Source organism: Astyanax mexicanus, chromosome 4 (assembly GCF_023375975.1).
Source record: "Astyanax mexicanus isolate ESR-SI-001 chromosome 4, AstMex3_surface, whole genome shotgun sequence".
Taxonomy (NCBI): domain Eukaryota; kingdom Metazoa; phylum Chordata; class Actinopteri; order Characiformes; family Acestrorhamphidae; genus Astyanax; species Astyanax mexicanus.
Window position 1 is genome coordinate 42234737 of NC_064411.1, and position 20873 is coordinate 42255609.

Here is a 20873-nt window from a genome sequence, read left to right on the forward strand (position 1 = left end):
AATCTCCTCTTTGTCCAACAGCCACAAAACTGCACGCTTCTTTAGGGTGGGTTCTTACACTCGATTCATAGCCATATTGACTAGCACTCATCTATTTGTTGTTTTTTTATCTTTGATTCCTCTCATTTACTTTCTTTCTTTTTCACACACACCCAAGCCATAGAGCTTCTGTTCTAAACTTCTGTTTCTAAACTTCATGTACACAGTTGGGATGGATCCCCAACTTATTAACACACAGCCATACTGACCTGCACTCAACTATTTGTTGTTTTTTCATCCCTTTTTTCCATCCTTCTCATTTGCTTTATTTTACACACCCAAGCCATAGAATTTCTGTTTCTAAACAGCCACCAAATTTTAACCAGGCTTTAATCCACTCACTCACTCACTCACTCACTCACTCACTCACTCACTCACTCACTCACTCACTCACTCACTCACTCACTCACTCACTCACTCACTCTCTCTCTCTCTCTCTCTCTCTCTCTCACTCTCATAAACACACACACACGCACAATATTTTTTTTAAATTTATTACTGCAAAATGTTCGTAGTCATATAGAATACATTTAATAAATAATAAATAATAAAGTTTTACATTTATTAAACCACAATAATAAATATTAAATATTTAAATATTAAATAACACATAAATGTAAATAACAAAGTCTCCATCTCCACAGATGCAGCTAGCTTATAGGCTTTAGTGCAAAACACATCAGGCAGTTTTTTGGGGCAGTTGTTCTGCTCTATGGAGATTGTGTAGAAAGGTAGTGCAGACTTTATGCATTCACACGGTCGTGGTCAGAGTAAAAGTTTGAACATTAGATTTAGGGTGATGGTGATGAAGTTGATGATGATGAAGATGATGAGTAGTGAGATGCAGGTTTATTAGCTGTTATCAGCTTCGGCGCTGATGTAGCCGAGAGCTCGGTTGATGGTGATGGCGCGGATGTGGAAGCCCTTCAGCTGCTTACACAGATCCATACGGTCTTCAAACGCTTGGCCTTTGGGTTTCCAGTTCTGATATAAAAAGAACAGATTCATTAGATAAAAGCCTGTATTAAAGACTGAATATATGATATAAGTAAATTTTTGCCATTCAGAGACAAAATTAAGACCTTGATTCCTGAATTTTCTGTCAAACCAACATTTCTAACAAACAAACATTGTAGAAATGGAGCTGCTGAAATCCTGACAATAGGGTGCAGTGCAAAATTCAGATTTTCCAACCAATTTCTGTTATATTTACACATTCCCATGCCTACAGTATTGCCACCACTAGCTAAAAGCAAATAATAAGCACACCTGAAGATCATGCCCATCAGAGCTGTAGTGTAGTTGATTTAACTTACATTAAAGGTTTGGAAATTACGATATGAGGGGCATGAAAATAAAACCAAAGTTTTATTTACTGTCTGTGGCATTCTTAAGACCATTGAAAGAGAGATTTTAGGCTTTTTAAGACAAATTAAGGCCTTTTTTATTAGTTAAACGAATATAAGGAACTCCAGATAAACTGCTTTAAATGCTCTGAGATGTAATTTGTTAAAATGTTTTGTCTCAAACGGGACAAAACAAAACTCAATGAACGTATTCAAAAATTTTCATGTTTCTCAAAAAGCGTCTCAAAACAAAAGAAAGAACTTACTTCAGTTTGCTGCTCCTCCGTGTTTTGCAGTGGTTGGCAGTTCTATCAGGGAAAGATTAAGAATACAGGTGTCAAACTAATCCAAATGAGCACTAGTGTGTATATATAATTATCTTTGTACAGGTGGTTTACTTAGAATTTAGCTAAATAAAAGTTAAACTGGAATAAAATCTGGAAATAAAGTATTCTGGCAGGTTGATTTCTCACTTTTTCTTTGTCTTACTTACACATACAGTTTCTGTAAAGTTTACCATGTTTACCCCTGTTTATCTGTTAAAGTTGAGTTTAATAGTAAAAGTAGTTTTCAGGCGTGAGATTAATGCATTACTTCAGAGGGAATAAGATAAAATAATCTAAACCTTAAGGAGAATTTTTTCTTCTTAATTATTCAGATTCTAAAATTTACCTGGTAATTAAACATAGTTTACAACAAACAAAACAAGATGTGTTCAAAGTTAAAAAGATACAATTGAACAAACATAAACATTTGAATCTAAATAAAACCCCAATGTGATGGATGTTACATTCATGTTTTATATTGCTTTTAATAATCAAATATAAAAACATATTTTTAATCGATCAGCCCGATTTTAAGTCCAAACTTTTGCATTTATCTTTCTTAGGACAACATCAGTGTAAGAGGCCCTAAAATAGAACCCTGTGGGACTCCACAAGACATAAAGACTAAAACTGAAGAACAATAAACATAGAATTTAAGAGATTAAAACACATTTTTATCTTAATCTGTTAATCGTCGGTCAGTATCAACTCGTCAAAATAGTTTTAATGTAGTACTGTACTGTTGATTGTCAGATAGTCAAGGTGCATCTGCCCATTGACATTCATTATAAGTAAAGTCATATATTTAGAGGCAAGATTACTGTTACTGTTTATCTGCTAAATATTAATTGGAACATTTTCAAAATCTATGGTAGTCACTTATACTTCTACTTCTAAGCTACAGCTGCATCAGAAAGAGATTGAGAGAGTTAATGCATTCAGATCTGCAGTACCTTCTGAAGGGTCTGGATGGAGTCAGTGATGGAGGTGAGGTCAGTGATGGTCTGGGACTTTGTCTGATCCAGAGACTTTACATAAGTGTTCAGCATGGACCGGTAATACTGGAGATCTCCTGTGATGTTCTTCAGACATTCATTCTGCCAGTAAACAAGAGCGAGATCAATGTAAAACTGAATATATTTTCCATAGTTTTCAGTAAATTCTGCTGTCTGGCTGTTATTATGAATGCTGGTAGATTAATAGGATCTTACCTTATTGAAGGATTGGCTGCTTTGGCTGGAGCACGTCACATGCTGTAGACAACACACAGAAGTATGATTAGATAGATATCACTCATATATCTATATATGTAAGAATGTATTAATGAAACATATGTATCAGTCAAAAAAAAAATACATGAATCATTCTGGTCTAAAATCAACATTTAACCTCTTAGTAATGTAATTTTTGTGTTGTATCTCTCTGCCTCACCAATTTAACAACATTTTTTGTTTTCATTTTTCAGTGTTCTGCCACTACAATACCCAGCATGCATTGCACAACTACATCACACACTCACACACTGGAAATCCCTGAGGTGATCAACCAATCACGACTGCTCACCTAACCAACAGATCAACCTATATAACTACCAGTAATGTATAAACAATACTCAATATATTCTAGCACATACTACTGAATCATTTATCATAGACACTGAATCATTTATAGTGGTACTGAATCACTTATGGTATATTAAATACTGTATACTAGATACTAAATGGTTAATGGCAGACATTGAATCATATATAGTTGCTACTGAATAATTTATAGTAGATACTGACAACAGCATATGTAATATATTTTAAATAATCATAAATTAATCATAGATACTTCATTAGTCATGGTGAATATTGATTCATTTATAGTTGTTGCTGAATCATTTTTTATAGATATTAATTGATTAATTAAGGTAGATACTGACACCACTACATGTGGTAGCTTTTAAATAATCATAGTCGATACTGAATCATTTATAGCTAATATAGAATAATGTAGAGTAGATTCTGAATCATATGAAAAACAGAACACATGGTTGAGTTTAAATAATAGCAATAGATACTGGATCATTTACTGTATTCAATATTTTAAGTAGAAATGGACAGCAGAACATATGACAGATTTAAAATAATTGTAATAGATATTGAAACAGTTATGGTACATATTGTACATATGGTACATTAAATAATTTAAGTAGATTATAGCAGAATATATATGGTATATTTTACATAATTGTATTGGCTCAATAAATCAATTGCAATTAATCTGTTATGATAGATATTAAATATTTTAAATAGATAAAGCATCAATACAGTAGATACTGAATAATTTATGACATATATTGAATAATTAGAGTAGATACTGAATCAGTTATGTTAGATATTGAATAATTAGAGTTGATACTGAATTATTTATGATAGATATTGAATAATTAGAGTAGATACTGAATCAGTTATGATAGATATTGAATAATTAGAGAAGATACTGGATCAGTTATGATAGATATTGATATGGTACACATTGAATAATTATAGTAGATAGTAACTAGTACGTACTGGATTTGTGATAAGTAATAGCTGATACCAAACTGAATCACTTGTAGGAGATACTAGAGGTACTAGATAGTGACTCATCATTTACAGAGGCTGGAGATCAGTGATCAGTGGTGAGTGATCAGCTCTCAGGTGATGAGTGGTGAGTGGTGTTACCTGGCTGGGCTGGCATATGGAGGGGGTCTGGCTGTGGGGGACGACAATGACGGACAGCTCCGTGCAGTTAAATCCGTTGAACATCACTGACCTCTTCTGATCCAGCGCCTGATTGCGTAAAATCCCGTTATTATCCAGCGCAAACACACAGAGTGAAGAGTACAATCCCAGCCCTGCGCCCCCCCTCCTCCCCCCCACACTACTTACTGCCTCCAGCACGCTCTTCAGCCTCACCAGCAGCGCCTTGGCGTGTGTGGTGCAAGACTGTGCGTCGGTCTCGGGGCGCGCGTTGGTGCGCAGCGGAGTTCCCAAAGCCCCTGCGCAGAGGAGCGCGAGCGCCATCCAACAAGCAGCGAGGTCTGCGCGAGAAGAGAGAGAGAGAGAGAGAGAGAGAGATAGATAGATAGATAGATAGATAGATAGATAGATAGATAGATAGATAGATAGATAGATAGATAGATAGATAGAGAGTTAGTGAAGTGGAAATTCTGTCTGGGTTAAACCAGCCTACATCCACAAAGGGTTAACACTCACTCTCCATCATCAGTCTGTCTTTCTTTCTTCAGCGCACTGTCTTCTCGCTTTATCCACCTGTGTTGTGTTGTGTTGTGTTGTGTTGTGTGGTAGTAGTTCAGAGTACTGCATTCTGTACTTCTGTTTTATACACTTTATACGCCTTCAGGGATTTCCCCAACATTCAGACTCGCCCTCTATCCATCCACATCCCCAGTTATTCAGACCTGAATTTTATTCCACTGGTGGAATAAAATACAAGAATGCTGTTTTCTATCTGTAATTTCTAGAGTCTAATATTGTTCTATAAAAATAAATAAATCCAATTAACTAAATATTTAAGTTTTTTATTCCCATTGCATTGGAAGCCTGCATGTAATATTTTATATTTCATATTGACCTTTTTATTTAATAAATTATCCCTAAACAGTTAAAAAAAACATGATTAAAAATGTTCTAAATCACATTACATTAATAATAATTAGTAACTCTATTTATTAAGCTTAGGTACTACTGTTTTTCCAGTGCAGTGGGCGGGGCCAAGTGACTGTTTCATTGATTTATTTATAAACGTGTTCATTGGAGTTTTTAAAGAGCTTTACTAAAATATTTACATATTACAACCATTGATTACAAAAATACACAAGTTTTAAATCACAAAATTACACCAAATTACAAAAATACACAAGTCACAAATCGCATTTCAGAATAATCGTCAAAATACATATATAATACATAATACATAATACTTTTAATCGCTAGATACAAATACATGTTCATTTGTCATTTTATCTCATCTAGTGATCCAAATCTGATTTACAATAATACATATACAAGCCCAATACGCAGTTATTTTAATACACACTTATTTTAATCTATAACAGTCAATCAATAAATGACCAAATTATTCAGTTGCAATGCAGTTCAGCATTGGACACATTGGTGTTTTAACGTTGCAGCTCTATTTCACCACTCACCTGGCCTTCAAAACTAAAGAAAACAAATAAAGAAAATACGTGATGTCCATTGTAATGGAAGCAGGGTCTGAAAAGCTTAAACAGACGTTATTTTCTGGTTGCACTATATGTTTTAATGTTAATGACGGAAAACCTTTATTTAATATTTATTTCACACACGGCCATCATCCCTTAATGTTGTAATTCTGACTTAATTAAATTAACAGTTATTAACTAAAGGTTTTGAATGGTTGGAGCTCTGAAGCTATACTCTCTTTAATGTTTTTGGGTGGAAGGTGATCCACACACAAATAATATTAATAATAATAATAATAATAATAATAATATTAATAATAATAATAATTATTATTATTATTATTATTATTATTATTATTATTATTATTATTATTATTATTATTATTATTATTATTAATTAAATGTCCCTTTATACACTGCAGGGCCACTCACCTTCTAGAAGAATAGAATACTTACAAGATATACAAGTTTAATACACACTATACACATTAAACAATAACATTAAGTCAATGTTAAATCAATTTGCACAAATAAATCAATTCTGATGTTAAAGATCAACATTGTTTTAATGGAAGAACGAACAGTGATTAATCATCGTCTTCCTATCAGGAAGTTTTTTGGATGTTCATGTTACAATGTCACTTGAGTGTTTTAATTATTGGTTTGTCTTAATTATGTGTTCGTCTAATTGCGAACATTATGTAAAAAACTTTCTAATAATGTTGTAACACAAAACATTATTACGTCACAAATATTCAAAACGTTTCTGGAACATTATTTCTGTAACATTACAGGATAACTTTCCTGGATTTTTTTAAATTAAAATTAAAATTTCAGTTACATATATATAAACTGAAAATATTCATATACACATAGATATACATATACTGAAATAACTGACGTTTATCTTTAAACCTGTTAGTGTAATACTTTAATTAATCCACTAGGAAGCGCTGAAAGTGCTGACACTGGTCAGAAACGTCATTCAGTGGAGAAAGTGTGTAGAATTGGGACACTCCCCGTTTAAATAACACCTTCCTTTTGATTTCCTAATCGAACTAGGGCACATTTACTGAATTTCTTTAATTTAATTCTTTTTTATCAATCTATTTCACTTCAGCTTAAAAATGCTAAAGAGTTTTAAAGGTAGACTGAGCTTATTTTTCCAGTGGAAATACTTGATTTCAACTTTTTAATATAGGAATATATAAAGGTCCTGAGCAATAATCCTTTTATTTATTTCAATTTTTCCCATTTTCTCCCCAAATTACAATGCAAATTAACCAACCCACTCATTAGGACTCCCCCTATCACCAGTGATGCTCCGACACCAGGAAAGTGAAGACTAGCACATGCCTCCTCTGATACATATAAAGTCAGTCACTGCCCTTTTTTAAACTGCCGAATAGCATCATAGCGCTCTCAGAGGAAAGTGCAGCTACTCGGTTCTGATACATCAGCTCACTGAAAGAGAGCACCATCTACCCACCCAGAGAGAGCAAGGTTAATTGTGCTCTCTAAGCTATATGACCGGGATTCGAACAGCAATCTCCTGATCATAGCGCCAGCGCTTAGCCTGCTGGACCACTCGGAGCCCCCGACTAACACATTTTTAATTGCTGAAACTAAACTCATAACACAGTAAATAAAAAACAACTATTTCTACAATGATCAATGATCAATCACCTTTCTGATTACATCCTAGCACTTCATTATTGTTATCATCTCAAGCATATGAATTATTGTAACTGTGGTGCTGACATCACCTTTACAGGGTGATATTAAATTCAGTGTCATCATGAGTTCAAATCAGGACAGGCTTGATATGTGCAAATTAGAAAAAAGTCCTAAATAGCACAGAAAATAAAAAAGTTGAGCATGACCAAACGGAATCTCTTAGAATAACTCACAGGGACCCCCCACAGCATTTCATCTGACTGAAAAACTGGCCACACTACCAGAGAACTCAATCCCAATGTGGTGTTTGGTGGTCGGTTGTAGGGATTTTTTTTTTTATTTGATTAATTCTTAGTAAAGTAAAAGAGTCAAAAATTGCCAAAGTTAGATCATGGTGCTGCTGTTGCCAAATGAGCCTCTACAAAGAAAAAAAAAAGAAAAAGTTAATATTTTCACACGTTTGTATTTGCTTCAACACTATAAATTATGAATTTGATTCTGAATAGCAATTATCATAAAAGCTAATACTATAGAAAACAATAAAATACTACGAACATTTTGCTACTCCGTGTTTTTGAGTTCGGATTTAAATAAACTACAATAACTAAGGACCGAAGTGATGTTGTGAGATAGCATGGCTAATTAGCACGACTATGATTTATGACTGTATTTACCAAAAAACAATAATATAAAATCATGTGGTAACATCCCTGTGAACTGTGTTGTCAGAGACAATGTTATTTATCAATGTCAATTATAAATAAATGTAACATATAAATTATAACTACTACTATAAATGATATAGTACAACCATCTAATCAATTTTTGATTTTGACTGGAAGTGAATTTTTGTGTAATGATTTTGGTCACAAAACACCCCACAGCATTTCAACAGGATTAAGACTTAGGATTTGGCTTATATTTAAAAAAAATTACACAGTTTTTCTTGCTTTTCTAGTCCTCATAGGGAATAACTGTCAATGATATAAAAATAGAAATACTGGAACTGTGTTATATGTGTTTGTATGGCCTGATAAATGGGTGATTATCCAACATCCTAACCTCAGTAACACGCTTCTCCCTGAATACAATAAAAATTTCACAGCAATGATCCAAAACTCTGCTGTCTTAGTGTCTGGAGCTCAAGAGTAGGTGTGGGTGATATGGACCTAAAATAATATGATATTTTAGGACATTTCTTTAATAACAATAATCTAGGTGATGTGACAAAATGCTGAAACATCGTTGATTCATTTCAAAAATATTTTGTTATATATTTTTGTTTTTTATTAAGTTCTTTTAAGTATCTTTAAAGCTTCACATCTATTGGAGGAGGCCAAGTGGGTAGTTGGTTAATTATCTCAGCTAAATTGGGAAGAAATTTCGTTAAAAATGTGCAAATATAATACAATGAAATACAAACACTTCACTGGACATTAGACATAGTAACTCCAACAAATGCAGGATAACCTCTTATTAACACCCTTGATTCCAGAAGAATGTATGCATGAGGAGGTGTCCCAAGACTTATATAGTGAAGATGAGTAGACACACATGTGATATGATTTATTCTAATTCTCATTCTTTATTCAAATTTAGTTCTAATTTTGTCCCATTTTCTCCACATTTAGGAAGGTCAATGACCACACTCTCTCACTCCTGTACTCACTGATAGGGAATACCCCTATCATTAGTAATGCCCCCAAAACTCTCTTTTCTAATTGCCCCTGATGCAGCATCGTTGGGAGTGATGTGAGAGTGATGTGGGGAGAGAGAGCACCATCTACCCACCCACTCTCGAGCTCCGGCTGCTGATGGCGAAGCAGAATGACCCTGAATTTTAACAGTTAGGCTTATGTCCTGAAAATGGACAAAACAGACTGATCAAACTAAGCAAGACAAGTAACTTTTTTTTTTTGTTCTGAAAGATATATCGTCTGCAAATAAAGAGATCTGTTGTTCTAATTTTGAAATACACAGTAAATTCTCTATATCTCTGAGTGGTCTCTATTGCTATTGCCAGTTCTAGGGTCATCACAAAGAGCAAATGATTTGCAATCACTTCAGCTGACGGTTCACGATAGAGCATTTTGATTCATTGACAAAATTTTGGACCTCATCCAAATCACCGGAGTACATCAAATAATGCGTTTTCGGCATCTAACGACAGAATACAAGTGTCTTTATCATCTTTCTTTTATTAATGGTAATTAATACTTTTCACAATTTTTCACAAATCCATTTTGATCCCTATGAATAATAGATGATGGGTGAGCTTTTAGTCTTATTGCAGGAGTCTTTGTCACAATTGTTAATTAAGGGCCTCAGATCCTAGTGAAAGTGCCTTAGTCTGATTATTGAAGTTGTATAAGCAATAGGGTCAGAATACTTTCACCAGCTATAGCAATCCTCAGTAAAATATTAAAATGACAGTTCCTTCAATTGTCACTTTTTTTCTAGCACTGTTTGAAAACAAAGTTTCTCAAACCGAAAGCTCAGTTACTCACCAAAACCACATCTAAATTTACTTTAAGTATGTAACTCATGGGTGGGGCTTCAGCACTAGAGTTTCGCTTTGTTTCTGTGGTTGGTGAACGTAGAGATAACGAGAATTCAGGAAGGGGAATTCATTGTTCACTTCATTGATGGGCTTTTAGCCACAAACAGACGCAAAGTGCAGGTCAGGTTAAGCTCAGGTTAACCTATAGAGGTGTGTGGGGTTGCCAGATCAACACTATTGAAATGACTACAATTATGAGAATTTGAGATTGAACATTTACTTTAACTGTGTATCTATAAATTCACCAAATGGACAAAGGTATTGAAACACTTGGACCTAGATGTTTCTTCTGAAATCACATCAATAAAAAAAGATTATTCTGTTTGGTTGGAGTAACTGTCTGTACAGTCCAGAGAAGACTTTTTAACCTTCCTATTATGGTTACATTTACTAACATCCTTTATCCTTTATCAGAAAATTATTAGATAATATTAAGATTTTAACCCAACTTTATGTCACATGCTATATGTGTTTGTTGACTACTTAAATAACCATTTAAACAATTCTTACCCCTCATCCACCCCCTTATACAACCAGAATACATGTTATGCGACTATGAAGAAATTTGCACATTACCATAAAATCTCATTGATTTAACTAAAATTGATCAACAATAGTAACATTTATTATGTTTGGGATCAAAATTGATTTGTATAAACCTTTTATATATCTGCATTAACGCTATGTTGTGTAAACTATCAATATATTTGTAGGAACAATATATTCCTCCACTGAAAGTTCTCATGAGATTTATATTTTCTCCGCCACCCTGTCAAATGTTATTTTATGGCTCTAAAGTTTTTTAAAGATTATAAAATTCCATGTCAAATTGACCTTCACATAATTTCACACAAATGTTTTATACAGCTAAAACAGTCTTGGGTGAAATTGACCCCAACCAACACCGATTCATACAAAATATACAAAAACATACCATCTCATATATTATATGTTTTCCCAGTTGTCCCCTATAAATTAGAAAAAGTCACCAAATATATATTAATAATATTAACTACTTATTTAAAGATGTTAAACATGGAATGGGGTCAAACAGATATTTTAGGAGCATTGCTGTGAGGATTTGATTGAAATCTGAACAAGAGTTGGAGAGAGCAGCTCCACAGATCAGTGTTGTTTTTTTTTTATTACCCTTTAGCCCACACATGGCACGTTCAGGTAAGGTGCAAATAGGTTGAGGTTTATCTGCTCCACATTCCACGAGTCCTATTCTATTGGCAGCACACTAACATGCCAAACATGCCAAATAGTGTGTAAACTATTCAGGGGTTGGGTTTCCCAAAAGGTTCTTGAGTACAAAATAATTCTTAGATGGTCCAAAGAGCTTCACACTGAACACTCTCTCTCTCTCTCTCTCTCTCCATGGGAAACTGGTCCCAGGTTGTTACCTTAGGCAATGGCTTGGGAATGTTCACACCTGTATAAGCTGTAAGGTGTTATTACATTACATTACATTACATTACATTTCATTTGGCAGACGCTTTTGTCCAAAGCGACTTACAATAATGAAGTACAAAAGTAATAGGAATTTAGATAACCCATTTTTAGATAGGGCTTAAAGGAGGTTGAAGGGAAATAAAGGGATAGAGAAGTGAAGGAGGGGAAGAAGGAAATGGGGTTAGAAGTAGTTAGTGTGTTAGAGGTGTTAGGAGAGTAAGTGCTCTTTGAAGAGCTCTGTCTTCAGGAGTCTCTTAAAGATAGTGAGAGATTCTCCTGATCTGGTAGTGGAAGGTAGTTTGTTCCACCATTGGGGAACTCTGTATGAGAACAGTCTGGATTGCTTTGTGTGAGTGTTTGGCAAAGCGAGGCGACGTTCATTGGAGGAGCGCAGCAGCCGGGAGGTAGCGTAAGCCTTCAGGAGTGAGTGCAGGTAGGAAGGAGCCTGTTCTGTCATCACCTTGTAGGCGATTGTAAGAGTTTTGAATTTGATGCGAGCATCAACTGGTAGCCAGTGGAGCTCAATGAGCAGCGGGGTGACATGTGCCCGTTTTGGTTGGTTGAAGACCAGACGTGCTGCTGCATTCTGGATCATTTGGAGTGGTTTTACTGCGCAGGCCGGGAGGCCAGTTAGCAGGGCATTGCAGTAGTCAAGGTGTGAAATGACGACTGCTTGTACCAGGAGTTGGGTGGCCTGTTGCGTCAGAAACTGTCTAATTTTCCTGATGTTATAAAGCGCGAAGCGGCAGGATCGAGCAACCGAGGCCACAAGGAGAGCTGGTCATCAACCATAACACCCAGGTTCCTAGCAACCTTTGTCGGTGAGAGAGAGAGAGAGTCGATGCTTATAGAGAGGTTGTGTTGAAAAGATGGTTTTGCTGGTATGACCAGAAGTTCAGTCTTTGAGAGATTTAATTGAAGGTAGGGCTGCCACGATTAGTCGACTAGTCACGATTATGTCGACTATTAAAATAGTCGACGACTAATTTAATAGTCGATTAGTCGTTTTTTTTTTTCTTTGTTTTTCTCTCCAAACTGCTGCGACTGCCTTTCTGTCCTGGATGCACATGCGCAGTAGTGGAAACCGGGGTAGGTAGTGGACGACATCTCAGGACATTATACAGACAGGCTCTGGTTTCATGGCTACCCCGCTACAGAACTCAAAAGTGTGGGATCACCAAGAAAATAAAAGTGAAACGCGTGCAATGCAATATCTGCAATGAAGAACTTGCCTTCCTCGGCAGCACAACCACAATGCACGAGCACCTGAAAAGGAGGCATGTTGTGGCTGATTAAATGACGAAGAAGCTAAATTGCTATTTAGCTGCTAAAATTAGCGTAAACAGAGCGTTAACTTAGTACTTACCGTATTTTTCGGACTATAAGGCGCACTTAAAAACTTTTAATTTTCACAAAAATTGACAGTGCGTCTTATAATACGGTGCGCCTTTTGTATGGATTTTACTCGTCAGGTTGTAAGGAGCAGTAAACACACACTCCGTGCAGCGTTATAGAGAGTTTCAGTGCTATACAGAGTCCAGAGCCGTGCAGCTCCGAGGCTGAGCAGCAATAGCATTAGCTAGATGCTAACCGCTAAGCTAGCTAGCTTATTCACTGAGATCAGTATTATCTAAATTTTACTCGTCAGGTTGTAAGGAGCAGTAAACACACACTCCGTGCAGCGTTATAGAGAGTTTCAGTGCTATACAGAGTCCAGAGCCGTGCAGCTCCGAGGCTGAGCAGCAATAGCATTAGCTAGATGCTAACCGCTAAGCTAGCTAGCTTATTCACGGAGATCAGTATTATCTAAATTTTACTCGTCAGGTTGTAAGGAGCAGTAAACACACACTCCGTGCAGCGTTATACAGAGTTTCAGTGCTATACAGAGACCAGAGCCGTGCAGCTCCGAGGCTGGAGCAGCAAATAGCATTAGCTAGCTTATTCACTGTTCAGAGATCAGTATTATCTAAATTTTACCCGTCAGGTGTAAGGAGCAGTAAACACACACTCCGTGCAGAGCCGTGCTGCTCCGAGGCTGGAGCAGCAATAGCATTAGCTAGATGCTAACCGCTTAGCTAGCTAGCTTTTTCACTGTTCAGAGATCAGTATTTTCTAAATTTAGCACTTTTAATACTGCTGGAGCAGTATTATTAGAGTTAGATGCTAATCGCTAAGCGTTCACCGTTCAGAGTTGAGTTATCGGCCTGTAAGTCTGTGCTGCTTTGCCTGGCTAGCATTAGCTAGATGCTAAGCGCTAACTCTCTCAGAGGTGAGTTTTATCAGCCTGTAATCTGCTTGTTTACCGTGTTAAAACAAGCTACGGGGGGCGAATCGCTAGCTAATATCTCACTGTCTTACCAGAACACGCAGGATTACTCAGTGTAACGCTGTCGTTTAAGTTTGGGTTAACTTTACTAGTTTAGGTGACTAGCTAGCGTGCTAGCGGATAGCTATGCTAACACTGGTGCAGCAAGCCTTAGTGGACATCTGGAAATCTAAGCTTACTGTAAATAAACTGAAGCACGTTACTCACCCAAATAAACAGTTTTCAGGAGAGGAATCTGTGTAGATTAATATCCAGCACTCGTTTGACTTTGAAAGAGCTAACAGTTAGATTTGTATACTGAGACGCTCCACCGGCAAGCTACCACCCCCGGTGGGGGAAGGGAAACATGGCGCCACCCCTGTTCACTTTGATATAGGCACCCTTTCTAGTGTCACTTAACGCGCCTTATAATGCGATGCGCCCTATGTATGGAAAAATAGCAGAAAATAGGCGTTCTTTGATAGTGCGTCTTATAATACGGTGCGCCTTATAGTCCGAAAAATACGGTAACTTACTCATCTTGATAGCTTTAAAACAGAGGTCACTAATAGGCGGACCGCGATCCGGATCCGGACCCAGACGTTGTCACAAATGCCGTCCCAAACCGATAAACTACAGAGAAGGATTTCATTCTGACAGTGGCTTCTGTTTTCAGTGCTTTTCGGTGCAGTAAACTCACAGATCAGTCATGTGTGGTGTAAAATCACCAAACGCTCTCCTCTGCCAATCAGATCTGTGCAGACCGCTGCCCTGTGTATGGTAATGTACACAATATCTGGACAGAGAGGCATTTTTTATTAATATACTTTTTTTTCATAATAGTTCAAACAACCTCACGGTTGAGATGTTTCATAAATGCCAGTGCCTTATCCTTATTTTACACAGTTGTTTACACTTTATGCTAAACAGTAAAATAATTGTCTGTTACAACAAGCTGCATATTTCATTAAAGGTTTAATGAACTATGATTTTAATTGTTTTTATTTTTAGTTAGCATATAGCTGAAATCTAATGTTGGTTGTATAATAGCAGCTGCATTCTATTGTGATAAACTGTGTTTTATATTCAATTAACGTATGATCCGATTAGTCGACTAATCATAAAAAATAATCGGTGATTAGTCGACTATAAAAATAATCGTTTGTGGCAGCCCTAATTGAAGGTGATGCTCCTTCATCCAAGAGGATATGTCAGAGAGACACAACGATATCCGTGCAGAGATTGAGTGATCTTCAGGTGAGAATGACAGGTATAGCTGGGTGTCATCAGCAAAGCAATGGTAGGAAAAGCCATGTGAGTGGATAACCTGACCAAGAGAGGCAGTGTATATTGAGAAGAGAAGGGGACCCAGTACCGAACCCTGGGGAACCCCAGTGGATAGGGAGTGGGCTGAGGACAGCTGTCCTTGCCATGACACCTTGAACGAGCGCCCAGTGAGGTATGATCTAAACCATGACAGCACATTGTCTGAGATCCCCATGTTTGAAAGTATAGTTAGGAGGAAGTCGTGGTTGACCGTGTCGAAGGCGGCCGAGAGGTCCAGCAGAATGAGCACTGAGGACTGGCCTGCAGCTCTAGCAGTTTTCAACGCTTCAGTCACAGACAACAGAGCCGTCTCGGTAGAGTGTCCTTTTTTGAATCCAGATTGGTTCTGGTCCAGGAGGTCATTCTGGGAGAGGAAGCCAGAGACCTGATTTAAAACTGCTCTCTCAAGTGTTTTAGAGAGAAAGGGTAGTAGTGAGACCGGTCTGTAGTTATCAACCTGGGCGGGGTTGAGAGAAGGCTTTTTAAGCAGTGGTGTCACATGTGCTTGTTTGAAAGCCGTCGGGAATACACCAGAAGTTAAAGAGGCATTGATGGTGTGAGTGATAGCCGGAATGATTGCAGGTGCGATGGTTTGTAGTAAGTTTGAGGGAATTGGGTGAAGCAGACACGTAGTAGGACGGCTACGTGTTAGGAGAGCCAGTGTCTCGTTCTCAGTGAGAGAAGTGAATGAGGAGAGCGCAACGCCTTCGGTGGAGGGACACCGGGCTGCAGAGCATGTAGTAGGACTGCTACATGTTACATCAGTAAACTGGTTGCTGATAGCTGCCACTTTTCCAGTAAAGAATGATGCAAGTGTTTCAGCAGTAAGGCATGTAGCCGGAGGAGGAGGAGGGTTCAGTAGTGATTTAAAAGTAGCAAATAGTTTCCGGGAGTCTGTGAGGGAGCTGAATTTATTGTGATAAAATTCAGCTTTAGCAGTCATGATGCTGGCTGAGAAGGAAGCCAGGAGCAGTTGGTAGTTTTTTTGGGTCTGCTTGTTTTTGGTTTTTATGCCACTTTCTTTCGGCAGCTCAGAGTTTGGAACGTAGTTCCCTCAGTGAGTTATTTTTTAGCCATGGCTGCGGTTTGCTAGAGCTAATGGCTCGAGATGTAAGAGGACAGAGGTTGTCCTCTTATCTCATGAGTGAAGTTGAACAATGGCTAGCATGCTCATGGCATGGTAGTGTTGTAGTGTTTGAGTAAGGCCTGAAAGTGCCAGATGAATAAGACATTCTATTTCTGCAATTGTGTGGACTTTTAACTTTCCTCGATTCACAGTGTAAAAGGTCATTATTTTGAAGAAACACTATAGCATTGTTCTTGGCTGATTCATGTCAGAGTAAGGAATTTTTGTTTTCTGAGTGTATGCATTATTTATTCTCAGAACTTCAGTTTCATTACGTTTCAGCCTGTCTAAGAACTCCAGTGAGTATTTCCAGTGAGGTGCAAAGATGTAGAAACATTATTTAGTAATAGTAAGCTAATTTACAGTTCATATACATTTAGGTCTATAGTATGTGGACAGCAACAGAGTGTATCAAATTAATCAGATCACAAAAATACTGTAATATTAATCATGAATAATAAAAGAAGACATACTTGTTGTTCTTAAAATGTATGCATTTATTAATGAATATTTAAATGTCAATATAAGAATGAATGTAAGATGGGAACAATTTAATAATATTGTCAATCGCTAGGAAAACTAATCACATGATGTATTGGTATTTCCCTGTATTTTTGGGAAGGAGATAAAATGAATGTGTGTTGTGTTGCCTGGCAAACAGACTGGAGGCTTTTTCAGTTTGAGTTTAATATATCAGGGTAGTTTTACTGCTTTTACATAAGAATTTTTATGTGCTGAGAAAAAGGGACAGCTCAGCTGTGTGTGTGTGTGTGAGAGAGAGAGAGAGATCACGAAAGAGGAAATGAGAAAATAATTGGACTCATCCTTGTCAATCATTCAGATCACATTCTGAACATTACTGTACTAACCTGCAGTTTCTTGTATTGTCTGACTATTGATTGATGTGAACAATGGTTGAAAACATTGGGTTGTTCAATATACGATAAAACAACAATATAAACCACTACAGCATAGCAGTACTAAATTAATCATATGGGGTTACTCTATCCATAGAAGGCATTACTACCTACAGTGGACAGTGCAATAAGTCAATAAGTGGTAATGTTCATGGCTGGGGACAACTGTCCACGAGAATAGACAACAAGTTCCTCTTTTTGTTCTAAGCTTAAAATGAAGTAACTGGACAGCTTTATGACATCATGGTAGCATCACAGTTAGATGCTGACTGTTCCCTCATCAGTTTATGAACAATAACAAAATAAAAAAAATTCTTTTACAAATCATACAAAGTTGGTACAGTATCAAGAAAAAACATTTACTTTGACTTTCATTGTAGACAGTATAAATCCAAGATATTACATGTTTTGTCTGGTAAACTTCATTTAATTTGCTAATAAACATCCATTCCTGAATTTCAGGCGTGCAACACATTCCAAAAAAGGTGAGGCAGGAGAATTTAGGGCTAGTAATGAGGTAAAAAAGCTGAATATCTGGGAACAGACACGTGTTTCATTAGCAAATATTGACAGAGGAGCTCCAGCTTGTCAACAAATGTGTGAGAAAGACAATAACATTTTAAAATTTAGCAAAGTCGACACTTTCAATTACTGAGGAAGCGAGTTCAGAGCAGTGTACATGGAATGGTATCGGGTCAGCTGAGGAAAACTGCTGTGGTTGAGGAAAATTTACCAGGGCTGTAAAGGAAACAACCTAAAACATCTCCTGTGAGAGAGTAAACAAACCTCCCCACTGACAATTTAGAGCTGTTAGCGGGATCGTTCGTGACTTGAGGGCACTCTACAAACAGCGATGAAGTTTGAAACTTATGATGGCTAAAAATGTGGAGGAAGAATAGAGAGAAGAAATAGTAATTAGGGAAATGGGACAGCTGATCCCTTTTAGATATGACATTGACTACTTATAAACTTAGCCAGTCACAATGTTTGCTTTCTATATATATATATATAGATATAAGAAGTTAACATCCTATTACGAGGGATCATTAGCCCCAATTCCACCAATTATAGACCACTGAAGTCCTGTCATCATTTTGTAGTCAGCGCCATGTTGTTTATGCCCATATTTGGGAACCCTTTGGGGTTCCGTGTCTAAGCGGTTCAAGTCAATACGGGATTTGAATGGGCTTTTCAAAAACTGACCTCTGTCACATTCTGTGGTAAATAAATATGTAACCCTGTACGTTTTCTTCTGTTTACATTTCCCTCCTAAATATCACTGGATCCTCTAAATTTCGAGGTTGTTTAAGGGGAGTAATTAGAAAAATGCTAACTTTAAGCTAATGCTTAACTGTCCTCACAGCACAGCGGCTGGAAATTACCCCGGACTGGATTCTGCACACCAGTGAACTCCGGTCGGATCGCGTTTTGGATTATTATGCTTCTTCACAGAGGATCATTAAAGCATTTAAACAGGTGAAAACTCTTTCAGTAATGTTGAGAAGTGTAATGTTGAGCAGTGTAGTCTGTGTTAGAGCTTTAAAAGGCAGATAATAAGAGAAAGTGTCTCTCAGTTCAGCAGCGCTTCCCCGAAGGATTTAGTATTTAATTACGGTCATTAGTTTATACTAATTACAACACCTGACCCAAATAATCAACTAACAACTAACTGATCAACTAATCAACTAACTACCTGCCCTCACTGAGGCGACAACCAACCAGAAACGCCAATTTAGTTCACTGCATAATAAAGACGGTAAATGTTAAAGCGTGTTACAGCAGGTTCTGGAGTATCACTCACCTGTTTTAGTAATTTTATGCTGTGACACCCTCAGCTCTCCTCAGTAAGCGCAGTTAGTTCATTAGTTGGCTCAGCTGTGTTTAATAAGATGTATAGTTACGGCCGGAGTTCGCTGGTGTTGCGCCGAAAATAGTCCCCGGCTGTTCTCTGCAGCTAGGCTGGGAGGTCATTTCACTCCGCTGTAGCATTAGCTTAAAGTTAGCCTTTTCTCATTATGACTCTTAAATTATCCTGTAATTCAGAGGATCCAGTGATGTTCAGGAGTAAAATGTACACAGAATAAAACGTACAGGGGTCTGAACAGATTTATTTACCACAGAATATGACAGAGGCGGGTTTTTGAAAAGCCTATTCATTTTTCTCATAGGGAAAAACGCACTTCAGTGGTCTATTACGAGGGATCCAATTCCACCAATTATTACTGCTCCTCCCCTCCATTCTACTCCAATCCTCCACCTTCTTCCAGCAGGAGGAAAGGAGGAGCAAAAGTTTTTATAGGCTGCTGTCTCTCTGCTCCTCACAGCTTTTAGCTCCGCCCACTGCTCAGGCTTTTAACTGACACGCAAAGGGACCAATCACCTTGCACCAATTAAAAAAAATCTCAGCAGACATTAGTGAATTAAAAAGTGTGAGGACAAATTAACTATTAATAAAAAACCAACATTTTTTTTACATTTTTTAAAACTATATAGAGAATATATAAGTAATCTTTAGCACTGTTGTGTAAAAATTTTTAAGCTGTGAAGAGATACTTAGACTTGTGGAACAAATGACAGAAAGACACTTTTCTTCAGAAGAGAACATGGGTTGTGTCAATTGATTTATTAATCAAATTATAGCTTAAATTTGTTGGTTTCCACCCCCTTGGCTGGAGTGCTTGGGGGAGGAGCCTTACTTTTTAAATACAGGAACCAAGATGGCTGCCAGAGAGAGGAGTCTATTATATGTGTTACAGGTATTTTTTTTAATTTTTTTTTAATTATCGCTGTTTTAGCTGTATTTTAATTTTGTTCAGAGTTTCTGACAGGTAAGAAAGGTGGACTTTTAAATTTTGGTAGGTGTATTTCAAACAGTTTCCATTTATATTCAGAAAATCAGGTCCATTATTTGATGAAAAACTGAAAATCTGAAAAATACTCACTAATTTAGAAGTTTTTTATTCTAACACCCAAAGTGCAAACTAAAAATAAATGACTGTTTTTCGTTCTTCAATAATAAAAGGAATTTGCTTGGGTGTTCTCTACATGAACCTATGTTTTTTCTCCCTTAGTTTAAAGGGTGTGCACCATGTGATGCATTTTGCTCCTTGTTTAGGGAAGTGTAGAGTACTTGGCTCTTTTTCATTTTGTAGTTTGCAATATTTTGTAGTGACTCAGATTAGAGAAGTCGGGTTGTTTTGTTCCTTTCCTTAATTATTCTTCTAGAGTGGTACTGGAGAACATGTATTTTTTTTGTTTTGTTTTGTTTTAATTTTTGTAAATAAAGCAAGGTGGGTTTTTAAGTGTTTAGACTCCTGTAGTGTGGGGTGGATGCTGATTCTCTGGTGAAAGATGCAATTTTTAATATAGGGAGTATTTAAAGCAATCAGTTCTAAGTGAGAGTAAGCATGTTGCTATGGCTACAGGAATCCACTTACTAAACAAAAAATAAAATAAAATCCCTACTTACTCTACAAATATGCCATGTGGTCTCCCTAGGTGATGCACACAACTTTACTGCACCGAAAATAAATCGAACCGCAACACATGCACAAAACATGATGGAGACTGTGGAAAGTTCTGG

The 20873-nt window shown here is 37.0% G+C and overlaps 1 protein-coding gene across 1 annotated transcript; it reads right to left on the reverse strand.

Annotated features, from left to right (window-relative positions):
* Positions 1 to 587: 587 nt before the first annotated feature.
* On the reverse strand, positions 588 to 19449 carry il12a (interleukin 12a). The gene is made up of 7 exons (XM_022678571.2): positions 19092 to 19449; positions 4627 to 4778; positions 4420 to 4527; positions 2923 to 2964; positions 2665 to 2808; positions 1652 to 1693; positions 588 to 1023 (listed from the first exon to the last, which is right to left on the reverse strand). Exons 2-7 carry the CDS (start codon positions 4759 to 4761, stop codon positions 892 to 894), a joined length of 603 nt encoding a protein of 200 aa, XP_022534292.2. The 5' UTR covers positions 4762 to 4778; positions 19092 to 19449; the 3' UTR covers positions 588 to 891.
* Positions 19450 to 20873: the final 1424 nt, after the last annotated feature.

What these genes read in the sequence shown, in the direction of transcription:
- il12a (XM_022678571.2), bottom strand. Translation starts at nt 4,761, where the DNA reads ATGGCGCTCGCGCTCCTCTGCGCAGGGGCTTTGGGAACTCCGCTGCGC. An exon ending in TGAAGAGCGTGCTGGAGGCA is followed by an intron (nt 4,528 to 4,626) that starts GTAAGTAGTGTG and finishes TTACGCAATCAG; the next exon opens with GCGCTGGATCAGAAGAGGTC. An exon ending in CCATATGCCAGCCCAGCCAG is followed by an intron (nt 2,965 to 4,419) that starts GTAACACCACTC and finishes TGTTGTCTACAG; the next exon opens with CATGTGACGTGCTCCAGCCA.